The sequence below is a fragment of the Podarcis raffonei genome, chromosome 6 (genome assembly GCF_027172205.1).
Source record: "Podarcis raffonei isolate rPodRaf1 chromosome 6, rPodRaf1.pri, whole genome shotgun sequence".
NCBI lineage: Eukaryota > Metazoa > Chordata > Lepidosauria > Squamata > Lacertidae > Podarcis > Podarcis raffonei.
The window spans coordinates 28,560,456-28,579,843 of NC_070607.1; the positions used below are offsets into that span (position 1 = coordinate 28,560,456).

Below are 19,388 nucleotides of genomic sequence, written 5' to 3' on the forward strand. Positions count from 1 at the left end.
TGAGACACGTTCAAAAGCGGAAGCAATTACTTCTGGGTTTTCGGTGTTCAGCTTCTGAAATGTTTGGCTTCCAAGACGCTTGAAAACCGAAGTTCCACTATACACAGTACAACCTTTCGTTGGAACACAACCTCTAGCAGAGGGTTCTGACCATGGCTGAAAATCCCAAAGATGTTAAAGGTGACTCAAAGATTTGGCACCACTACAGAGAGCAGAATCCTAGCCAAAAGCATTATTTTAATAAATTAGAATCTTCAAGGGAACAAGGCTCCTGTTTGCCAGCCATGGTGGCACAGGTTCGATCCACAACCACAAAACAGGATTGACTTACTTTATTGTCAAAATGAAGGCTCTGGAACAGGGAATGACAGTTACCCACAACTAGGATAAAAAAGAAGAAGAAAGAGGGTACTTGGTGCCTTAAGAGATGAGGAACCTGTGATCCTCTAGATGATGCTTGACTCCAAACTCCCATCAATCCCGGACAACATGGTCATCAGTCAGGGATGATGAGAGATGTCGTTCAGCAACACCTGGAGGGCAACAGGTTCCCCAACCTTGGATAAGCTGGTACACAAAACTGAATCAAATGGCTTAGAGTTGCTATGGCAACTGTACATTCATCTACTTTCATACAGGTAACCTTCATTCAATGCCTTGAAACATACTGACCCTATTTCTGGAGAACCCCCCCCCCTTTTAAGGCAGACAAGCAACTTGATTTCACTGATACAAAATAAGAACTACACAGACCCATTCGTATCAAGGCAAAATAAAAATTCGAACAGTTACAAACACCGTTGCGTGAGGAAAACCAAGTAAAATTTTTATATATAAAATATATATATATTTACATATACAACCTAGTCCAAAAATGTCCATACAAAGGGACCACTAAAATAATAAAAAATAGACTTTAAAGGCATATTCAGGCTAGCTCGTGATGTACAAGGCATTTGACAGAGACGAGTTTCTGTAAAACAGGGGTGAAAAACCTGTGGCCCTCCAGATGCTGCTGAACCACAAAATCCATCATTGCTGGCCACTTGCCATGCTGACTGGGCATGATGGGAGTTGGAGTCCAAAGGGTCCAGAAGGCTGTTGTAGCCTGGGCATCATTTTGTAAAGCACATTCAAGTGGGGTTGGAGACCCCAGACTACGTGGTTTTAAGGCCCTTCCAGACATGCTTTTTGTTGTGTATTCATAACGATTTGTGCCCATGCTGGCTAGGGCTGATGGGAGTTGGAATCCTGTAACATCTGGAGGGCCAAAAGTTTCCCCACCCCTGCTGTAAAAGATCTAAGAGGGTTGAGCTTATTCTGCCTTCATCTGCTCCCTGACATCTAAGGGCAAGGTTTCAAACAAGGTGTCTTCGACCACCAGGCCGCTCCTTTTCAGTGCTCTGCATTCACCGAGTTCATGGGGGAGAAATTCCAGGTGATTTCCTTTGATGTCCAAGTAGGTCAGCAATACCAGATTCCCAATCTTAGGCGAGAGAACGGACAAGTTGTTCTTCCCAATCTTCAGCGTCTTGAGTTTTTTGCAGAAGTAGAGCTCGTCCGGCACACTCTCCACTTTGTTGCAAGTGATGGAGAAATACTGTAAACTTTGCAGCACCCCAATTTCCGGGGGAATGAACCGGATGTCATTGTAAGACAAGTCTAAGTATCTAATTTTGTTGCAGAGGAAGAGGTGGGATGGGAGGACCTCTATCTTGTTGTGGCTGAAAGAAAGACGTTCCAGACTGGAAAGCTTCTTTATGTGCTCAGGGATGTAGGTTATACTGTTGTGCCACAGCTTGAGGACGGTGAGTTTCCTAAGGTGTTGAAAGCTAACAATTTCCTCTATTGACTTGAGGTTGTTTTCCTTCAGGTCTAATTCCTGGAGGCTGGAAAGACTGAACACAGCATGGGGGATGCGCTCCAAGTCGCAGTGCACCAACTCTAGTTCCGTCAAGTTGGCCATTTTCTTCAAGTTGTTGAGCATCACCAGCTTAGTGCCGTCATTGTGGATGCACATTTTCAGAAGGTGACTTGAAACATCAACCACGGACTGTGGGATTTTGGACAGGTTGCTTTTAATGTACAGAACTTTCAGGTTCTTGAGCTCCCGAAAAGACTCCAAAGTTATATTTTTAGAAATGTCATGGCACAAAGAACCAATCAAGTTCAACTCTTCCAAATTTCTGAGCCCATACATCCAAGGTGGCAGCTCTCGGAAGTCATCAAATTTGACATTCAAGACTTTCAGATTTTCTTTCAGGAACGCCAAGGCTGCACTGTGAATCTTTGCCGAACATTGGTACAATGAGAGCTCCTGGAGATTATCCAACTGCACAATGGTGGCTGGTATCATGACGTTGTTAATTATTTCGAATTTCAGTGCTTGAACCTCTGTTATTTCAAAAACTGTGTCGGGAAGCCCGGACAGCATAAAGAGCTGAAGTTCCAAACGGTTGTGGGCATTCATTTGCAGTCTTTGCCTCAGCTTCTCTGCAGTCCACTCGTTGTTCAGATTAAGCTGTTTCAGTTTGTTTTCGCTGACCTCGGAAAGGAACACAGCAAACCTCTTGGAATAAAGTGGGTCATATTGGTCTATCATGTGTAGCATAAACGCAAAGTCATTGCGGACATCTGGGATGTCGTCGATGCCAGTCTCTTGCCGGACATACTCAAAAGAGTATTCTTTGAGCGAGCGGTAAAATAGCCAATACAAAGTGTAAAGGCATGTAAATCCATAGATGCTTACAAAGCACAAATAGCAGAAGGAAAGCTTAGAAAACAGATGCGCCATCGTATGGTTGCAAGAAAAATTCTTATAACCGGTCATGTCCTGGATGTCAACATCGCAGTCTACAGTGAACTGAACCTTTGACACAAGGGCGCTGTTGTAGGCAATGATGATAAGAAATTTAATCACCTTCAGCACCGTTTGACGAACGTACATCGCGTAGAGCAGGTCCCCTTCTTCAACATGAAGCCGGAACTTCTTCACTTTCTCAAACAACGCTTTGGCCTGTTCTCCTTCCTTTTTATCCAGAGCTCCCGGGGTCCCTTTATCCACAATGAACTTCTCAGGTATGGATCTCAGAGACTGAGCCTGGACCAAAGTCCCCTCTGCGCTAGGTTGGACTGTGTTTGACCTGCTGATGTTGTTCTTCCTGTTGTCCTTCTCTTCCGAGTCTTCTCCAGAGACCTCCGACAAAGCCCTCGTGGTCCAAGGAGAGTCAAAGCACTTCCCCAGGATGGAGATGAAATGTTCGATTTTGGAGCTCGACCCGGGGAATTTGAACCAGAAGTTGCTACACAGCATGAACACCAGAGTGTGGATGAGGACAAGGTAAGGGAAGTATTTTGCGTACCAATGCAGGGCACGCTCGTAGCACATTTGATTGATGAAGCTGTACTGCTGGAGGTCCAAGTCAGTCTTGAGGCCCTTCATTTCAACAGTAGCAGGAGGTGTGGATGGCTTGGGTGGAAGAAATGGAGTCGCGTCTGAGTCTAGATTTGACGCATTGGGAAGGTGAGAATTGGTCTGCGGAGGCTGCACCCTTTTTGGAAGGCATATGATCTTATCCTGCATAACCTGCAATGCACACAAACAAACAAAAGTATTTTAAAAATTGTACCATTTTTCTTTCAAGTAAAAGCACACAATCTGCTTGATCTCAAAGAATAAGGGAATGGTCTACACCATACATTTATGGCCTATAATGCTATCATAATATTTTGACCAGTGACATGTCCCTTACTTGTTGGTACTAGAATCAAGCAGCCGTGGAATGAACACAGAAACTCACAGTACTGTGCTTCTTTAAATTTCATATTTACAAATTATATATTTTCAGTCTACTCCACCTGAAGATTTTTGTAGTAGATTAGAGGATTCCCCACATTTCTTCTTTCAGGTTATATGAGAGCCAGCGTGGCGCTGTGGTCAAGAGTAGTGTTTCTCAAGCATGGGTCCCCAGCTGTTGTTGGACTACAACTCCCATCATCCCCAGCTAGCAGGACCAGTGGTCAGGGATGATAGGAGTTGTAGTCCAACAACAGCCAGGGACCCATGCTTGAGGAACACTGGGTTACAGTGTTGCACTAAGACCTGGGAGGTTGTGGTTCTGGTCCCCAATCAGCCATGAAGCTCACAGGGTGACCATGGACCAATCACTGTCTCTCAGCGTAACCTACTTCACAGGGTGGTTGGGAGGATAAAGTGGGGAGGGGGAGGACCATGTACCTGAGCTGCTTGGAGGTCTGGTGGGAGATAAATGCATCAAATAAATAAATCAGCACCCAAAGCCACCCTGGCTGGCACTGATGGAATCACAAAATAGTAGAGTTGGAAGAGACCACAAGGATCATCTACTTCAATGCCCGGCAACGCATAAATCTTTTTACCCAACATGGGGCTGGAACTCACAGCCCTGAGATTAAGAGTCTCATGCTCTACCAACTGAGCTATCCAGAAAGCTGTAGTCCAAAACAAACAGAGGGCCCCAAGTTGGAGAGGGCTGCTCTAAGTCAAACAGCTATTAGGAACCGCTACAATCTACTACCTCTCAGTGGTGCAACACGGGGGACCCCACAGGGGTGATTGCCCCAGGTGCGAAATTCTTAGGGGGTGCAAAATGTCAACCCCCGGTGCTGCCTCAATACAGCTGTGCTCTTCCATTGCTTGACTCCGTTGAAAATGCAAACCAGAAAGTGACAACAGAATGCCTCTTCTTTTCTTATCTCTGCGGCTGTGATCTCCTGGGTGATGCTGATGCTGTTAGGCAGTTGAATGCACATGCGTACTCTATCCATTTCCCTCCCATTCCCACACCCTCCGCACAGCCCCGGGAGCTGGCAACCCACGTTATGCCACTGCCACTACTGTGCTGCTGGTGGTAATTGTTCTGTCCACTGCCACACAGAGTGGATGCTCACAGCCCTTTCAAGGCGAATATGCGCAAGACAGATGAGAAGGCTTTGCCAAGGAAGAAGTCCACACATGTGGAGAAGCATCTACTTCCCTTCAGAACACAGTGGAGAAATGACTCACCGCATCAGTGCTTATCCACAGTTCTGCGGATGACAAATTTCTTTTTCCATCCCCGGTACCATTAGTCTGGCACTGTTTCCGAGGACAGCGCAACCTGAAAATGCGGCTGTAATGTACCATTACAAAGTGCTCAAGGCTCCTCGGGTGCTTTCAGCTGTCATGTGTCTGACAGGGAACCAGACACCTCGCAGGATTCTACCCTCTAAATTAAATATTTAGCACTGTTATCAATAACAGTGACACCGCAGATGATGGATTGGTCTCGGCTACTGGCATTACTTGAGCGATCACAGATTCATGCCAGGAGGGAAAAATCCTCATTGGCTTCGGTTGAAGGCACAGCTTGCTATCTAGAAAGAGCATTTATAAAATAGCAATAGGCAGGAATGCAAATATTTGCATTCTCACATGCCATTTCCCGGAGCTGCGCTCGCTTTGCACATTCTGAGTGTGCTTACTTCAGCAAAAAAGAACTGGCTGGTGGATTCTATAGCCAAACAAGATCCATTTTCAGTATATTCATGCAATAGTTTAAGGATATGGTAGTGCAAAAAGAAGGAACTGCCAGAGCCAAGAAAGAGGCAGGCAGCCTCGCCATGAGGTCAAAATGGGCAACCTGAAAACAGCTCAGTTTGTTCCTGAGGGCAGATGTGCAATGTACATTTAAAGCACATTCAGTGCACATTTACAGCGCATAGCTTCCCCCAAAGAAACTGGGAACTGTAGTTTGTTAAGGTTGCTGGGAATTGCAGCGCTGTGAGGGTGAAACCACCATTCCCATGATTTGGGGGGGGGGAGGGGAGACATGTGCTAATATTTACAGGACCGCCTCTCCTGGTATGCCCCTCAGAGGACCTTAAGGTCCATGAATAACCATAGTTTAGAGGTTCCGGGCCCTAAGGAAGTCAGACTATCCTCCACCAGGGCCAGGGACTTTTCAGTGATGGCTCCAACCTGGTGGAATGCTCTGTCCCATGAGACTAGAGCCCTTCAGGATTTAACCTCCTTCCGTCAGGCCTGTAAGACAGAGCTATTCTGCCTGGCCTTTAATTTGAATTCAGCCTGATCTTTTATTTCCCTTCTCTTCCCCCCCCTTCCCCATTTATGAAGATTACCCACTCTGAGACCCAACAGCTAATTCTCCCCTGGCCTCCTAGCTGGTCCATGTAGGACCAATTCAGCCAGCTAGCCCTGGTGATTATCTAATGCTTATTTCCCCTATATTCATTTCTGAATTTTGAATTTTATTGTTATTCACGTTTTTATACTGTATTTTATGCTGCTTTTACAATTACGTGTTTTAAATTTGTTGTTAGCAGCCCTGAGCCCGGTTTTTTAATCCGGAAGGGTATAAATAAATTATTATTATTATTATTGTTGTTGTTGTTGTTGTTGTTGTTGTTGTTGTTATTATTATTATTATGATGTAAAAGGTAAAGGGACCCCTGACCATTAGGTCCAGTTGTGGACGACTCTGGGGTTGTGGTGCTCATCTCACTTTATTGGCCGAGGAAGCCGGTGTACAGCTTCCGGGTCATGTGGCCAGCATGACTAAGCTGCTTCTGGCGAACCAGAGCAGCGCACGGAAACGCCATTTACCTTCCCGCCAGAGTGGTACCTATTTATCTACTTGCACTTTGACGTGCTTTCCTGCTAGGTTGGCAGGAGCAGGAACCGAGCAACGGGAGCTCACCCTGTTGCAGGGATTTGAACCGCTGACCTTCTGATCGGCAAGTTTCTTCTGATCTGTGGTTTAACCCACAGCGCCACCCGCGTCTATTATTATTATTATTATTATTATTAGCTAATATTAAGCACAGTCTCTAATTTAATTAACTGTAAGATAACCACGGGCACTACAGGGCTGTATCCAGACTTAGTCATACTTACCGGTATATCAGATTAGACCCATTGAAACCATTGACTTTTGAGTCCCCCTCTGCACTACACATTTAAAGCAGCTTCATACCACTTTAAACATGGCTTTCCCCCCCATTATCCTTTAACTGTAGTTTGTTAAGGGTCAATGGCCATCTGTCATGGATGCTTTAGCCGAGATTCCTGCATTGCAGAGGGTTGGGCAAGATGACCATTGGGTCCCTTCTAACTCTAAGGTTCTAAGTTGTTAGGAGAGCCCTATTACCCTCATAGAGCTTCAATTACCAGAGTGGTTTAACAGCCAGTCACTCTTCCCAAGGAACCCTGGGAATTGTAGCTCCTTGAGGGGCAATAGGGGTCTAACAACTCTCAGGATCAATAAAAACTACAGTTCCCAAGATTCTTTGGAAGAAGTAATGACTGCTGAAGGTGGTATGATGGGCAGTGCAGATGGGACCTGGCTAACTTGAAATCCCATTTAACTGGGATTAAGCCTTTTTGAATTCAATAGGACTTCTCTGAGCAGACATGGTTAGGATTGTGCTGTCCGTGTGGATCCAACCCAGAAAAGACTGAGAGATGGAAAAAGAAATATAAACCTCAACCTGTTGCCCCCAAGGGGAATGGATTGGTTTTGTAATGCCTAATATGGTTCAAAAGAACATCTCTCAACTTCCTTAGGTACAGTTTTCCTGGTTCAAGGGGGGCTTCCTCATAATTCTAGTCCAACAGAATGTTACAAAACTTTTGACACTGTTGTAGAGACCACCCTAAACAAGTCCGGACAATCTGGTGTTGTTTAAACTTTCAGCTAAACCTTGTGGAATTAATATGAATTATTAGTTAACAGCCAAGCCATTAAGACTTTCCGTTATTTTGCCTTTCGGGAACATTTATTAATTAGGGGGCATTAAATAAAACAAACACTGCCATGTCATCTCTAAGCAGAACCAAGGGAGAAAAATAAGACCAGACATTGCCAAATGGTGGGAAGAAGAGGGAGAGAGCCAGAAATGGGTGCTGCTTTTCCCTTCAAAGAATTCAAGCTATTTAAGAAAGTATCACACACAAAAGTGGAGGGAGGGAAGGATAAACTTGGTTTTGCCAAGCAAGAAAATGGATCAGGCTCAAAGCTTCTTAATTGTTTGCGTTTTGACTTGATGGGGAAACGACAAATTCTGAGGTTTTGTTTTGCAACTTTCAGGTGCACTTTGAGAACTTTTAAGTGGAGTGAATTTTAGCAGCAGGGAGCCAAAAGAACTGTGGGCAGGTTTTTTTAAAGAATGTTCATGTGGATTCTGCTCATTGATTAGATTCCAACCTATAAGCACTTTAAAAAAAATATGGAAAGTGTTCCATTTAGTAGTTTCTCTCCTGTATTATTTAACCAAGGATTAGAAGTACAGTCATACCTCGGAAGTTGAACGGAATCCGTTCCAGAAGTCCATTCGACTTTCAAAACATTAGGAAATCAAGGTGCTGCTTCTGATTGGCTGCAGGAAGCTCCTGCAGCCAATCGGAAGCCGCAGAAGCCCTGTCAGATGTTCTGGTTCCAAAGAACGTTCACAAACCAGAACACTCACTTCCGGGTTTGCGGTGTTTGGGAGCCAAAATGTTTGAGTCGCAAGGTGTTCATCAATCAAGGTACAACTGTAGTAGTAGGAGTAGTGGTAGTAGTAGTAGTAGTAATAATAATAATAATAATAGAAATTGTGATTATCTGTCTTCCACTCTGACCAACTCTGCTAGCACTTGGGAATAGTTTTCCAGCCCTACCTTGGCAGCATCAGATTGCATTCCTGTTTGTTTACCTGCAGCGTGCAACCAAAGACACCAATCATCAGCATGGCAACGGAAAGGTAGTCTGTGAAGACATCCCACCACGGCTTCAGCACCCGGAAGGCTGGCTGCTGCTCAGAGAACTGGCGGAATTCAGTGATAGGAATCATCGTCCTGAAAGACAGCGAAGGGAGGCGGGGTGAAATGGTTAGGGTGCTTCTCATTCTCCTTACTTCATTCCACGTTACTTAAAAAGTGAAAAGACCCGTTTTCCTCCTCTGTTCAAGGAGATCACAGAAATTCGCACTGATGTGACGGCCTGGCCCATGAAACCTAGAAGCAGGGGTTGCTAAGTCATCAAATCAGGAGGTCCTTGGTAGCATCAGCTCTTCCCAAGTCTCTCCACTGAACTTCCCAAGGAAGTGGTTGGTTTCCCAGGCTGGCTCTCTGATTTGTTGAGAACCTCACAAGGCAACTCAGTGCCCCAGATGTTGCTGGAATACAGCTCCCCTCATTCCTGACCAAGGCAGGCTGATAGGAGTTGAAGTTCAACGCTGGCCACCCTTGTTATAAGTGAGTGCATCAAATGTTCTTTCCAACTGTGGAAATTCTGTTGGGGTCTTAAGAGTTATCAGGCCAGGGCTTCCCAAGTCTGACCTGTCCTAATAGGAAAATTGCTCCTTAGAATTCAAAACCTTGCTTTCCAGACCTGTCTGAATGGGACCTGCCTCATTCTAAAATGGGCTGGTTATGGACTCCCAGCTACCCAACCTACCTGTCAGTCCCAACTGAGGAGACTCCTATCTGTCTTTTCCAGCAGCTCTTGGGGGCCCAATTTATATTAGCTCCATGATGGAGTGGATGCTTTTCATACAAGAGTTCCCAGATCTGAAGGAGCATCTCCACCCCCATCGTTCTACCCAGACACTGAGGTCCAGCACCGAGGGCCTTCTGGCGGTTCCCTCACTGCGGGAAGCCAAGTTTCAGGGAACCAGGCAGAGGGCCTTCTCGGTAGTGGCACCCACTCTGTGGAGCGCCCTCCCACCAGATGTCAAAGAGAACAACAACTACCAGACTTTTAGAAGACATCTGAAGGCAGCCCTTTTTAGGGAAGCTTTTAGTGTTTGATGTATTGCAATATTTTAATATTTTTTTTGGAAGCCGCCCAGAGTGGCTGGGGAAACCCAGCCAGATGAGCGGGGTATAAATAATAAATTGTTGTTGTTGTTGTTGTTGTTAATTATTATTACTGTATCTGCTATCTCCAATTACAGCTGTGAAAATCTCCCATCCAAAGCCCTGGAGAGCTTATGCCAGCCAGGGTAGACAACTTTGATCTAGATGAGCCAACTATCTGACTCAGAATAAGGCAACTTCACATCTACTGCTCACCTGTGGCTTCTTCCTAAGCCATTATAGTAGGGCCTAAATCCAGTGGCCCTGAGGAACGTACATATAAATTATCTCCAGTCTGGTACTATGCCCTAGAAAAGCAGAGCATTGGTCACTGCCCTTCCAAGGCTCCAACAGGTGTTTTTTTGGGGGGTGGGTGTGTTTGGACACCTTGTATTACATCATCAGTAGCATAAGCAGGATGCTAAATGAATATTACAGAGATCTGCACTCGGCTTACGTACGAAGCATTTTTTAAAGCTGCAGCATTGCATTCCTTTGCTTGTAGAATTCATCTGGGTTACGAATACCTCTTATGTTCATATTCACAATTTCAAATGTCTCTGATACTCTGATGATTCCAGGACTAGTGTTGAAATCCGAACTCCGGACACCATTAGCAGCAATGTGGGGAAGATTTTTCCCCCTCTTCTGTTTCACAAGCTCATTAGCAAAAATGAATGGATGCCAATTGCAAATACAGTATTCGGCAAGAACGGCAGATTTCAGTTTCTAGCTTTGCTTGCTAAGCAAGGCTAAAGCGAACATTAGATCACTCTCTAGGAGGGCATCAGAAAAATTCCTGAAGCAAAGTTCCCAGATAAGCATAGGGGGGGGGGGGCCCAGTTCAACATTTCCCTGAAAATCCCCATCGCAGAACATTAGCCGGTCAAGGACATCACTTGAAAATGCAGATGCACCAGAAGCTATTATCATGTGCAAAAATCTGCGCTCGGTGCACATGTAAGCAAAGTGCTTGAACTGAAAGGTCACAACTGCCCACCTGCAATTCAATGGGAAACAAACTGCCAGACACAGCAGAAAGAGCCGTCTAACCTTTTCTCAAAGGACAACAATCCTATTCCATGCTATCGTTCAAAAGACTGCGAAGTGAACTGCACAGAAAATGGAGGATGATTTATTTCTCCCCCTCCCCTCTTATTTTTGCTTTCCTCTTTGAAGAATGGTTTGGCAAAGCTCTGCCAAAAGTTACGGGAAAGCACGAGGTCTCTTGCTTCTGCAGTTCCTGTACTCCCCGGGGAGAACAGAATCAATTCATTAGAGGATTCAGCAGCACAGGCTACACAAACCTACCCGTATTTTTTGCTCTATAACACACACCCGACCATAACACGCATGTAGTTTTTAGAGGAGGAAAATCCGTAGGCATGCCACTCTTACTTTTTAGGAGGAAAAAAGTGAGTGTTATGGTGCAAAAAATACGGTAATTGCTCTCTGCACTTCTGTCTCTGCACGGTCTCTGTGAATCCACGGGTACCTTTGCTGCACTGTATCTGTTCTCAGAACTGTGGTCTGGGTCTGTGTGAACTGGGCCAGGGAATATGGGGGTGGATGGTCCAACACTCTTGTTTTCAGATCTGTTCCAACCCTATGATTCCACGACACCCCATTTGGATTTCTGAAAATCTCTACTTACTTTCAATTTCTTTTCTATAAACAAGTTACTCCTTGCTAAGGGTGGTGTTTCAAACCAAGCAAACAGGGTCTTTCAAAGCCCCTTTCAAATTGTTGTTTCCATATCATGGAATCAATAATGCTGGGGGGAGCCTAAATCAACTTTCTGTTTGATACAGGAAGTCTAGAGCTAGGACTTCCCCCACCAGATACTACAAGAGCTTCAGCAAGATAAGAGTTGTTCTCCCCTGAATGAATCAGGGTCCTCAGATTCTCAGCTTTCTTTAAAAAAAGAGAGTACATTTCCAGCATTTGTAGGACTTGAGACATGAGGCAAAATGTATAAGAATTTGGCTTGTTAGAAGTTATTTGTTTATTTATTTAAATATGTACGTACAACTGTGTCACAACAACAGCGATTTATCAAAGCGGCTGACAGCAATAAAACCATACAGTAAGGCCATAAAAGAGTTAAAAACAGACATCAATTAACGGTTGTGGAAGGAAGTGTCCTTAATTGCCTGCACCTGCCCAGCAAAATGTGAAAGTTTCCAGCAGGCATTTAAAAGCTGGCACAGAAGTTGCCTGCTGAAATTCTGTTGGCAGAGTTTGAGCTGATGGCACCAAAGACTGCTTCTCGTTGTTGTCAAACGAGGCTCACCAACTCAGGGAACGACCAGTGACACATCTGCAGATGATCTCAGTGATCAAGCAGGGATTTAAGGATTCAGGTCATCCCTGAGGTACCCTGGTCCTTAGCTGTGCAGGGACACATTGTTCAGGCCTGCAGGAAGACACGATCCAGCGATGCAGACGTCAGAGACTCCTACATACGCATGAACTTTGGTGATGCCTCCTTGCTGACTCCCCTGACTTCAGGAACTTACACAAAAAGAGATCAACGCTCTCCCCCACTGGGCAAACAGAAGCACCGGCAAACCTAACATTTCCTAAACAAATTAAGGGGAAATAAGATAATGAGCTTGAGGCAGGGAATTGGGAGGGAAGCAATTTAGCTGCAGATTCTAAAATGGCCTCTTTGAATTCTGTGTTTTTCTAATTAGCTTTCATCAGTGGAAATAAAGAAAAGCTGTCCAGACAGCAAGGAAGTATTAAGTATTTTTGCCTTTGGAGATGCAAGTACACGTCAGACTTCAGGAGGTCCATATGGCCTGCGTTCCTGGATAAGAAGAAAATTAATTCATTCATCTTCTGCCCACTGGCATCCCAAGGGAACAGCACTTGGGTGAGTCTTCAGGACGAAAACAGGCTTGGTTGCAGAATTGTTCTCAGAAGAGAGACAGGCAAGGGATGAGGATGGTAGCCAGATCAAAATAAAACAAAATCCGGGGGTTTTGAAGCTCGGGATACACATCTAATTTGTTTGAAGAAGTAGCTGCAAGGTTAGCCATTTCTCCCAAAGCATTTTGGCACCGCGCTGATAAGCTGCAAATGATCTGCAAAGCCATCACCTCTTAAGGGTCTGGCCCAATGCCCAAAATGACTTCAGGACGGCTCTTTGGGAACAGATCCTGGCTCGGCGAAGCAAGTGGAAATTTTTTGGTCTTGAACTAGATAGGCAGAGGATCAAGTATGACGCAAAATTATGACTCCACACAATATGGTACAAAGGAGGCACAATTAAAGTCTATGTCTCACAAGTAGAAGATGAGGTGATAGGCCTGTCTAGACTGTACTACTTCAGACCAGAGCTGGAGGCTTCAATTAGAGCAGGAATGGGAAGCATGCAGCCCTCCAGATTTTATGGTACCCTCAGCCCTCATCATCCCTGACCATTGGCCATGCTGGCTAGGGCTAATGGGTGTTAGAGGTCCACAGATTCTCCATCCCTACATTATGGAAACCTTCAATAATAATAATAATAATAATAATAATAATAATAATAATTTATTTATATCCCACCCTCCCCAGCCGAAGCCGGGCTCAGGGCGGCTAACAACAATAAAACAATAGAAAAATACAACACAAACAACACTCTAAAATCATTCATTATAAAATTAATAAACATTCCTATAGAAAATTAGCCCCCAAGGGAGAATGTTAGAGTAGAACTATTCTTTTCATCACCTATTTTTCTGTGTGGGGGGATCTTTTTATTTTTGATAAGGGGAAGCATTCAGTAGTTTGAACCCCCACCTGCAGTCTCAGATGGTACAGTCCAGACATAGGTTTCCCTACTGTTTTGGAGAACTGGGCCAAGGATTGTTTTTGTCCTGATCCATGGGGATGCCTACCACCACAAAGAGGTTATGACCCCCAAAAGGGGAAAGGTCAGTATTCATATGGTTGCAAGCAGACAGGAAGGGGAGGTGAAGCAGGATCAGCACCATGGGAGAAGAGCCTAGACGTGGATTTCAGGACCACAGTTAGCGATCCTGCAGCTGAGGCAAAGCATACAAGTGTCTCATCAGCAGCAGATCCTTATTGCCTGTGTTAGGTATTCATTAACTAGAGACCCAGCCCCTTGAATCTGACTGGTTAAAAGTCCCACGGCCTTCCTCTGCAGCCATTGGCTTCTTCTAGGTCCTGAGTTTCAAGTTGTGGGGAAATCTCAGGGCTCTCCTGGTCCTCTAAGTCATATGTGGGTCAACCTCAGAGCCTGATGACAGGGAGTCTCTTGAAGGTTTAGGGGAGGAGGTGTGGGCTCTGGTGACAGGAGCTCTGCATGACATGGACCAAGGAATGGATTCATCATCTTGAGGCTCACATCATTGGAGGACTCTGCTTCCGTAGATTCCAGGTCTGGGGCCATGGCAATTCTGTGTTTTTGAAAGCCAGCTGAAAAACAGCAGCCAACTGCTTCTAGGACAGCCTTTCTCAACCTGTGGGTCCCCAGATGTTGTTGAACTACAACTCCCATCACCCCTAGCTAGCAAGGCCAGAGCTCAGGGATGATGGGCATTGTAGTCCAACAACATCTGGGGACCCACAGGTTGAGAACCGCTGTTCTAGGAGAACTGTTCTGAATGTTTTTGTGTACCTAAAACTTAAAAGTATGCATGTGCAACAGCACAGAGAAATTAAACTTGCTACACAGCCTGAACAAGAATAAAGTGCAACGGATGTTTCTGCTTTAGTGCTGATATTGATGGCCCCTTTCTTGCTATCTCAACACTTCTGTCCATTATCTTATAGTTCAAAAGTTCCAACATAGGCTGAAAATCTTATGCACATTTACCTGGAAATAAGCACCATGGAAGGGATACTTCTGAGTCAACATCTGCAGAAGAGTTAACCTCTTGTTTCTTAGAAATTTGTGTCTCATCATTTAGCAAAAGCCACATGGCTGAATTACAGTTTGAACACTGAGACGACTTCTTGCGATGTAGCATTCTTTCTGACTCTCACCTTGTGTATGCATATCCCTTTTTCGCCTAAAGAGGAAGGTGAGGCATGAAAGAAATCACACACAGAACAGAACTTCAAATCCCAAACTCCCTTTAGCTAATCCTAGGGTCTATTTCTCAAAGGATACAGAACCACCACATCACACACCCAACTTTTTTGGTCAGATGCTTGCAGGCGATGCTGTCCAGCCAATTGCTAATGCTACACAGTGGCCCTGGACTACAAATTCCATCATCCCTGACTATTGGCTATGCTGAATGGAGCTGATGGGCATTGGAGCTGAAGAGCCATTGGTTCCCTTCCCCACTTCCTGCTATGCAAAAGCATCTTGAACCAAACTGGTGACTCTCCAATAATCCATCCTGGCATAATTGTACTCTGACTTCGCAGTACTACTTTTTGCTCAGTGCCAAAGCAGCTACCTCTGAGTATTAGATGCACATGGGTGTTTCTATGTGTGATTTATAGTGTCATCTGGAGAAGTCACTGAGAGCAGCACTCAGAGCTGATTCCCATATTAATCTCGAAAGCATTTAACTTCATTAAAGAATTAGAGAGCTTGCAATCTTAATTTATAGACCTGGCCTATAATAAACTTGATGCCTTATTGCCCAGGATTTAAACGCTCCAAATGCATTTCAATTGCTTTCACTCAATGCCCAGTAGTTGAACAGTTAAGAAGGCTTTGTAGTGCTGTGGGCTCTTCAGAGGTTGCAATGCTTTTTATATAATGTTGTAGGATAATTTTCAATCACAGGTGAAGAAGAGGCACTTTTACCTTACCTATGCTATGGTAAATGAAAGGGAAACAGACAAGGCATGAACATGGGGTAATAATCATGACGTGCTAGAAATCTGCATCTAATAATATCTGCTTGCCAAGTTGATTTGAATGGGACTTTTGCAGAAATGAAAATGCTTAGGATTGTAATCTATATAACCTGCTGTCCATGAAACCTGATCCTTCCTGCATTTTGCAGAGCAAGCATTCTAGATCCTCTGATCAACGATTTGGCTCTTTGTTGACTGAATAAATGTCAGAACATAGGTGGGAGGCATGCCATTTTTCAGTCCCCTGAAGGATAAACCCTTAGTTGCACCAAGAGCAGTCTGAATCAGCTCCAGGCTCTACTGATTTGATCATTTGCGCTAATCCTGTAGCCACTTTTGAAACTTGCACAGAGCAGGAAGCACATGGTGGTTTTTCTTGTGCTACTGTGCCACACCTTGAAATGTTAAGTGGGGATTCATCCAGGAAAAAGCCTGCACTGCTGCAACATAGCTCCTGCTTCTCAAATATTGGGAGAAAGCAAATGGGCAGACCCAGGATGTCTGCGTTCCATTTGCAGGGCCAGGTTAGAAGCATCAGAAGCTGAGTCAGACAACTGGTCCCTTTTGCTCAGTATTGTATCCACACAAACTGGCAATGGCTCTCCAGAGTGTCAGACGGGGAGGGGGGTCTTTCTCTAACTGGAGATCCTGGGGACAGAACCAAGCCATGTTAGAAACTCAGATAAATAAGCTAGGTGCCAAATGACTCCTTAAACCAAAATGGAACATCTAGTTGCCATTTGGGGGCAATACAGCTCCAAAGTCTTATTTTTCAAGTGATGGACTGACTGGGATTGATTATTTGGCTAGTTCAGATGACAACCTTGAGCTAGGTTAAGAACTCTGAGAACTTAAAGAAGAAAAGTCGCTTGATCCAGGGACAGTCCACATATACAGTGGTACCTCTGGTTGCGAACGGGATCTGTTCCAGAGGCCCGTTCGCAATATGAGCAGAATGCAACCCGCGCCTGCGTGTGTTCCGATTCGCTGCTTCTGCGCATGTGTGTGACGTCATTTTGTGCATCTGCGCATGTGCGAGCGGCGAAACCCGGAAGTAACCCTTTCCGGTACTCCTGGTTTGTCGCGAGACGCAACCTGAAAACGCTCAACCTGAAGCAAATGTAAAATGAGGTATGACTGTATATTGGCCTATTTAGACCTGCCAACCTAGCAGTTCAAAAACACACAGTGCAAGTAGCTCCAGCGGGAAGGTAAACGGTGTTTCCGTGCGCTGCTCTGGTTTCACCAGAAGCGGCTTAGTCATGCTGGCCACATGACCCGGAAGCTGTACGCCGGCTCCCTTGACCAATAAAGCGAGATGAGCGCCGCAACCCCAGAGTCGGTCACGACTGGACCTAACGGTCAGGGGTCCCTTTACCTTTATTCAGACCTCATTTTCTTAACCGCAACACAGACCATTCATAAAGTAAGAATATTATTCACAACTGCGATCAGGGCAGTGGGGTGGGGCAAGTGAAGGCAAGAGACAACAATTCACTTTACTGTTGTTCGCTGCTCCTGCTTAAGCTGCACAGAAAAATCATTTTGCTTCCTGAAATTGATTCAGATTGTGCAGATGAAATATAACTGATAGAATCTACAGGATGCCGTATTAGTGAGTGAAAACAGTCAAGATCCAATGATCCCCAGATGGTGGAGAGGTCAGGCACCATCCTGGACCTGGGGATCTCCACCTGGTTGCAAGTGGCCCATAACCAGGTGCAAAAACGCGCCTGGCGCCTGGCTAATTTCAAACACTGGAACCAAGGACCTTTTACTTGCAAATCATTTACTCTCCCACTGAGCTGTGGCCTGAGGTTTTTTTTTTCTTTTTGCTCCAGCACACTTTATACTGACAGCTAAAACCAATGTAGCACACCACAGCAAGCCACGGCGCTTTCTGTCTTCTTGCACCCATACAGCTACCACACTTAGCTTTCTGGAACTACCTAGCTTGGCAGAGACGTTACTGTTCCTTATCTCTTTGGGATTTTGAGTTCCTTCTATAGTAGCAACCAAGAGAATCTCCTACTGGAGCCGTTTGGAGTTCCTGAATGTAGGGAGATGGATGCAGGCCAGGACAAAACGCCCTTTGTCAAGTTCTGTGAGGACTTTCTGTTCAGAGTGGGATGGGAAACGCTGACTAATGCATCTCCTCTTTTGAAACTCCTGCACTTTTTGCCAACTCGACTCTTATCTTTGGTGAGCGACTTTTCGTTTTGTTGATCATAACTGAAAAATTTCACAGTTTCAAAAATGTCAACATTCAGGGACATGGAATCTAAACTCTGAAATCATACGAGCTGGAAGGAACTGGAAACTTTTCAAGAATGTGTTTAAGGATCAGATTACTTGACCCATTTAAAGCCCAAATTCTCATTCTGTAGTGCCAAATAAGCAGCGTTCCTAATCCCATTCTAACAACAGGATACTGCAGAACTGTACGATACCATCTCACTTTATCAACACAGCTTATCAAAGCATCCCCAACCTGGTGCCCTCCACATGTTTAGGACTACCACTTCCATCATTCATGACCGCTGGCTGTGCTCATGGGAGTTGTAGTCCGAGATCTTGAGAGCTCCAGGTTGGGAAAGGTTTCAGTGATGCTGTGTGTTCTTTTCACGTTCTCTGTCTGAGCAACCTTTTAACCGGATTGAAATATTATTGTGATTTGCCAGTTAGGATGTTTTCCTCCATGCGTGATGCCCTGAGTTGCAATTATCTGTAATCTTGAACAGGAATTGAGTTAACAGGCCAGTAACAGTCACACAGCTGGCAATGCCTACTTTATAATGTGGGGTAATTATTTGCACAGCAGCAGAGGAACCTTAATTTTATCACCTCATACTATTGGTCCACGTAGTTTTCCATTAAGAGGGCTACAGAACAAGTGGGTCTGTCAGTTGCACACCCCCACACCACAGTGGCTCATGATGACTGAAATGAGCTCCACATAAGGATGGTGGGTAAAAGGATTAATTGTTGTTGTTCTAGAAAATCAGATAATTGTCTGCCTCTCTGAATCTTGGAAAGATGCCTAATTGGCTCTCCCTTCATGGTCTGGATACGCCCTCCCTTTCCTGTTGTTAGGGAGGGAAGGGACCAGGAATGCTTGCATGCATGCCTCTTAATTTGTTCAGTTTTTAGTTGTTTTTTTAGATGCACACAGGACGCCACAAGCAAATCTTCCAAATGCCACAAGGCCTGTTTTCAAATACTGGTTCAGCTGGGGAGCAGGGACCACGCCATCTTTCTCAAGGTCTACAAGCATATTCAAGCCACGTTTAAGCAATACCATTGTTGCTGTCCTGTAACACAATGGTATTGTTCACCTGGTTCGAAGGGTTGTTGTGCAGATAAAATGGTGGGGGAGGAAACAGGTGGTACCTTGTTGCCTTTGTATAGGTAAAATGAGAGAGAGAGAAAGAAAGAAAAAGAGAGAGCGCACAACCAAACCAAGGGAAGAACAGGAGAGAGTACAATGCTTACAAAACAAAAGTCAGGATCCCTCACAGGTATTGGCTGAACTTCTCTGACATCACAGAGTGTTCTGGGTGGAGTCTTATGACATTGCAGAGTATAGTGGACCCTCCAGATACGAACTTTCTTCATTCCAGGGGTCCGTACGTATCCTGAAAAGTCCGCAACATGAGGCGCCGCTTCTGCGCACGCACGC

General features: G+C 44.9%; 1 protein-coding gene across 2 annotated transcripts in view; it reads right to left on the bottom strand.

Annotated features, from left to right (window-relative positions):
- Positions 1-217: 217 nt before the first annotated feature.
- Positions 218-19,388, bottom strand: part of LRRC8C (leucine rich repeat containing 8 VRAC subunit C) — a 41,358-nt gene continuing 22,187 nt past the window's right edge. Inside the window, exons 2-3 of one of the 2 annotated variants that reach the window (XM_053391822.1) lie at positions 8,734-8,875; positions 218-3,586 (exon numbers count right to left, since the gene is read on the bottom strand). In XM_053391822.1, the coding sequence (XP_053247797.1) occupies positions 1,316-3,586; positions 8,734-8,871 (2,409 nt within the window). In that variant the 5' untranslated portion in view covers positions 8,872-8,875 and the 3' untranslated portion in view covers positions 218-1,315. The remainder of the gene's footprint in view (positions 3,587-8,733; positions 8,876-19,388) is intronic. The other variant, XM_053391823.1, reaches the window with a different exon arrangement.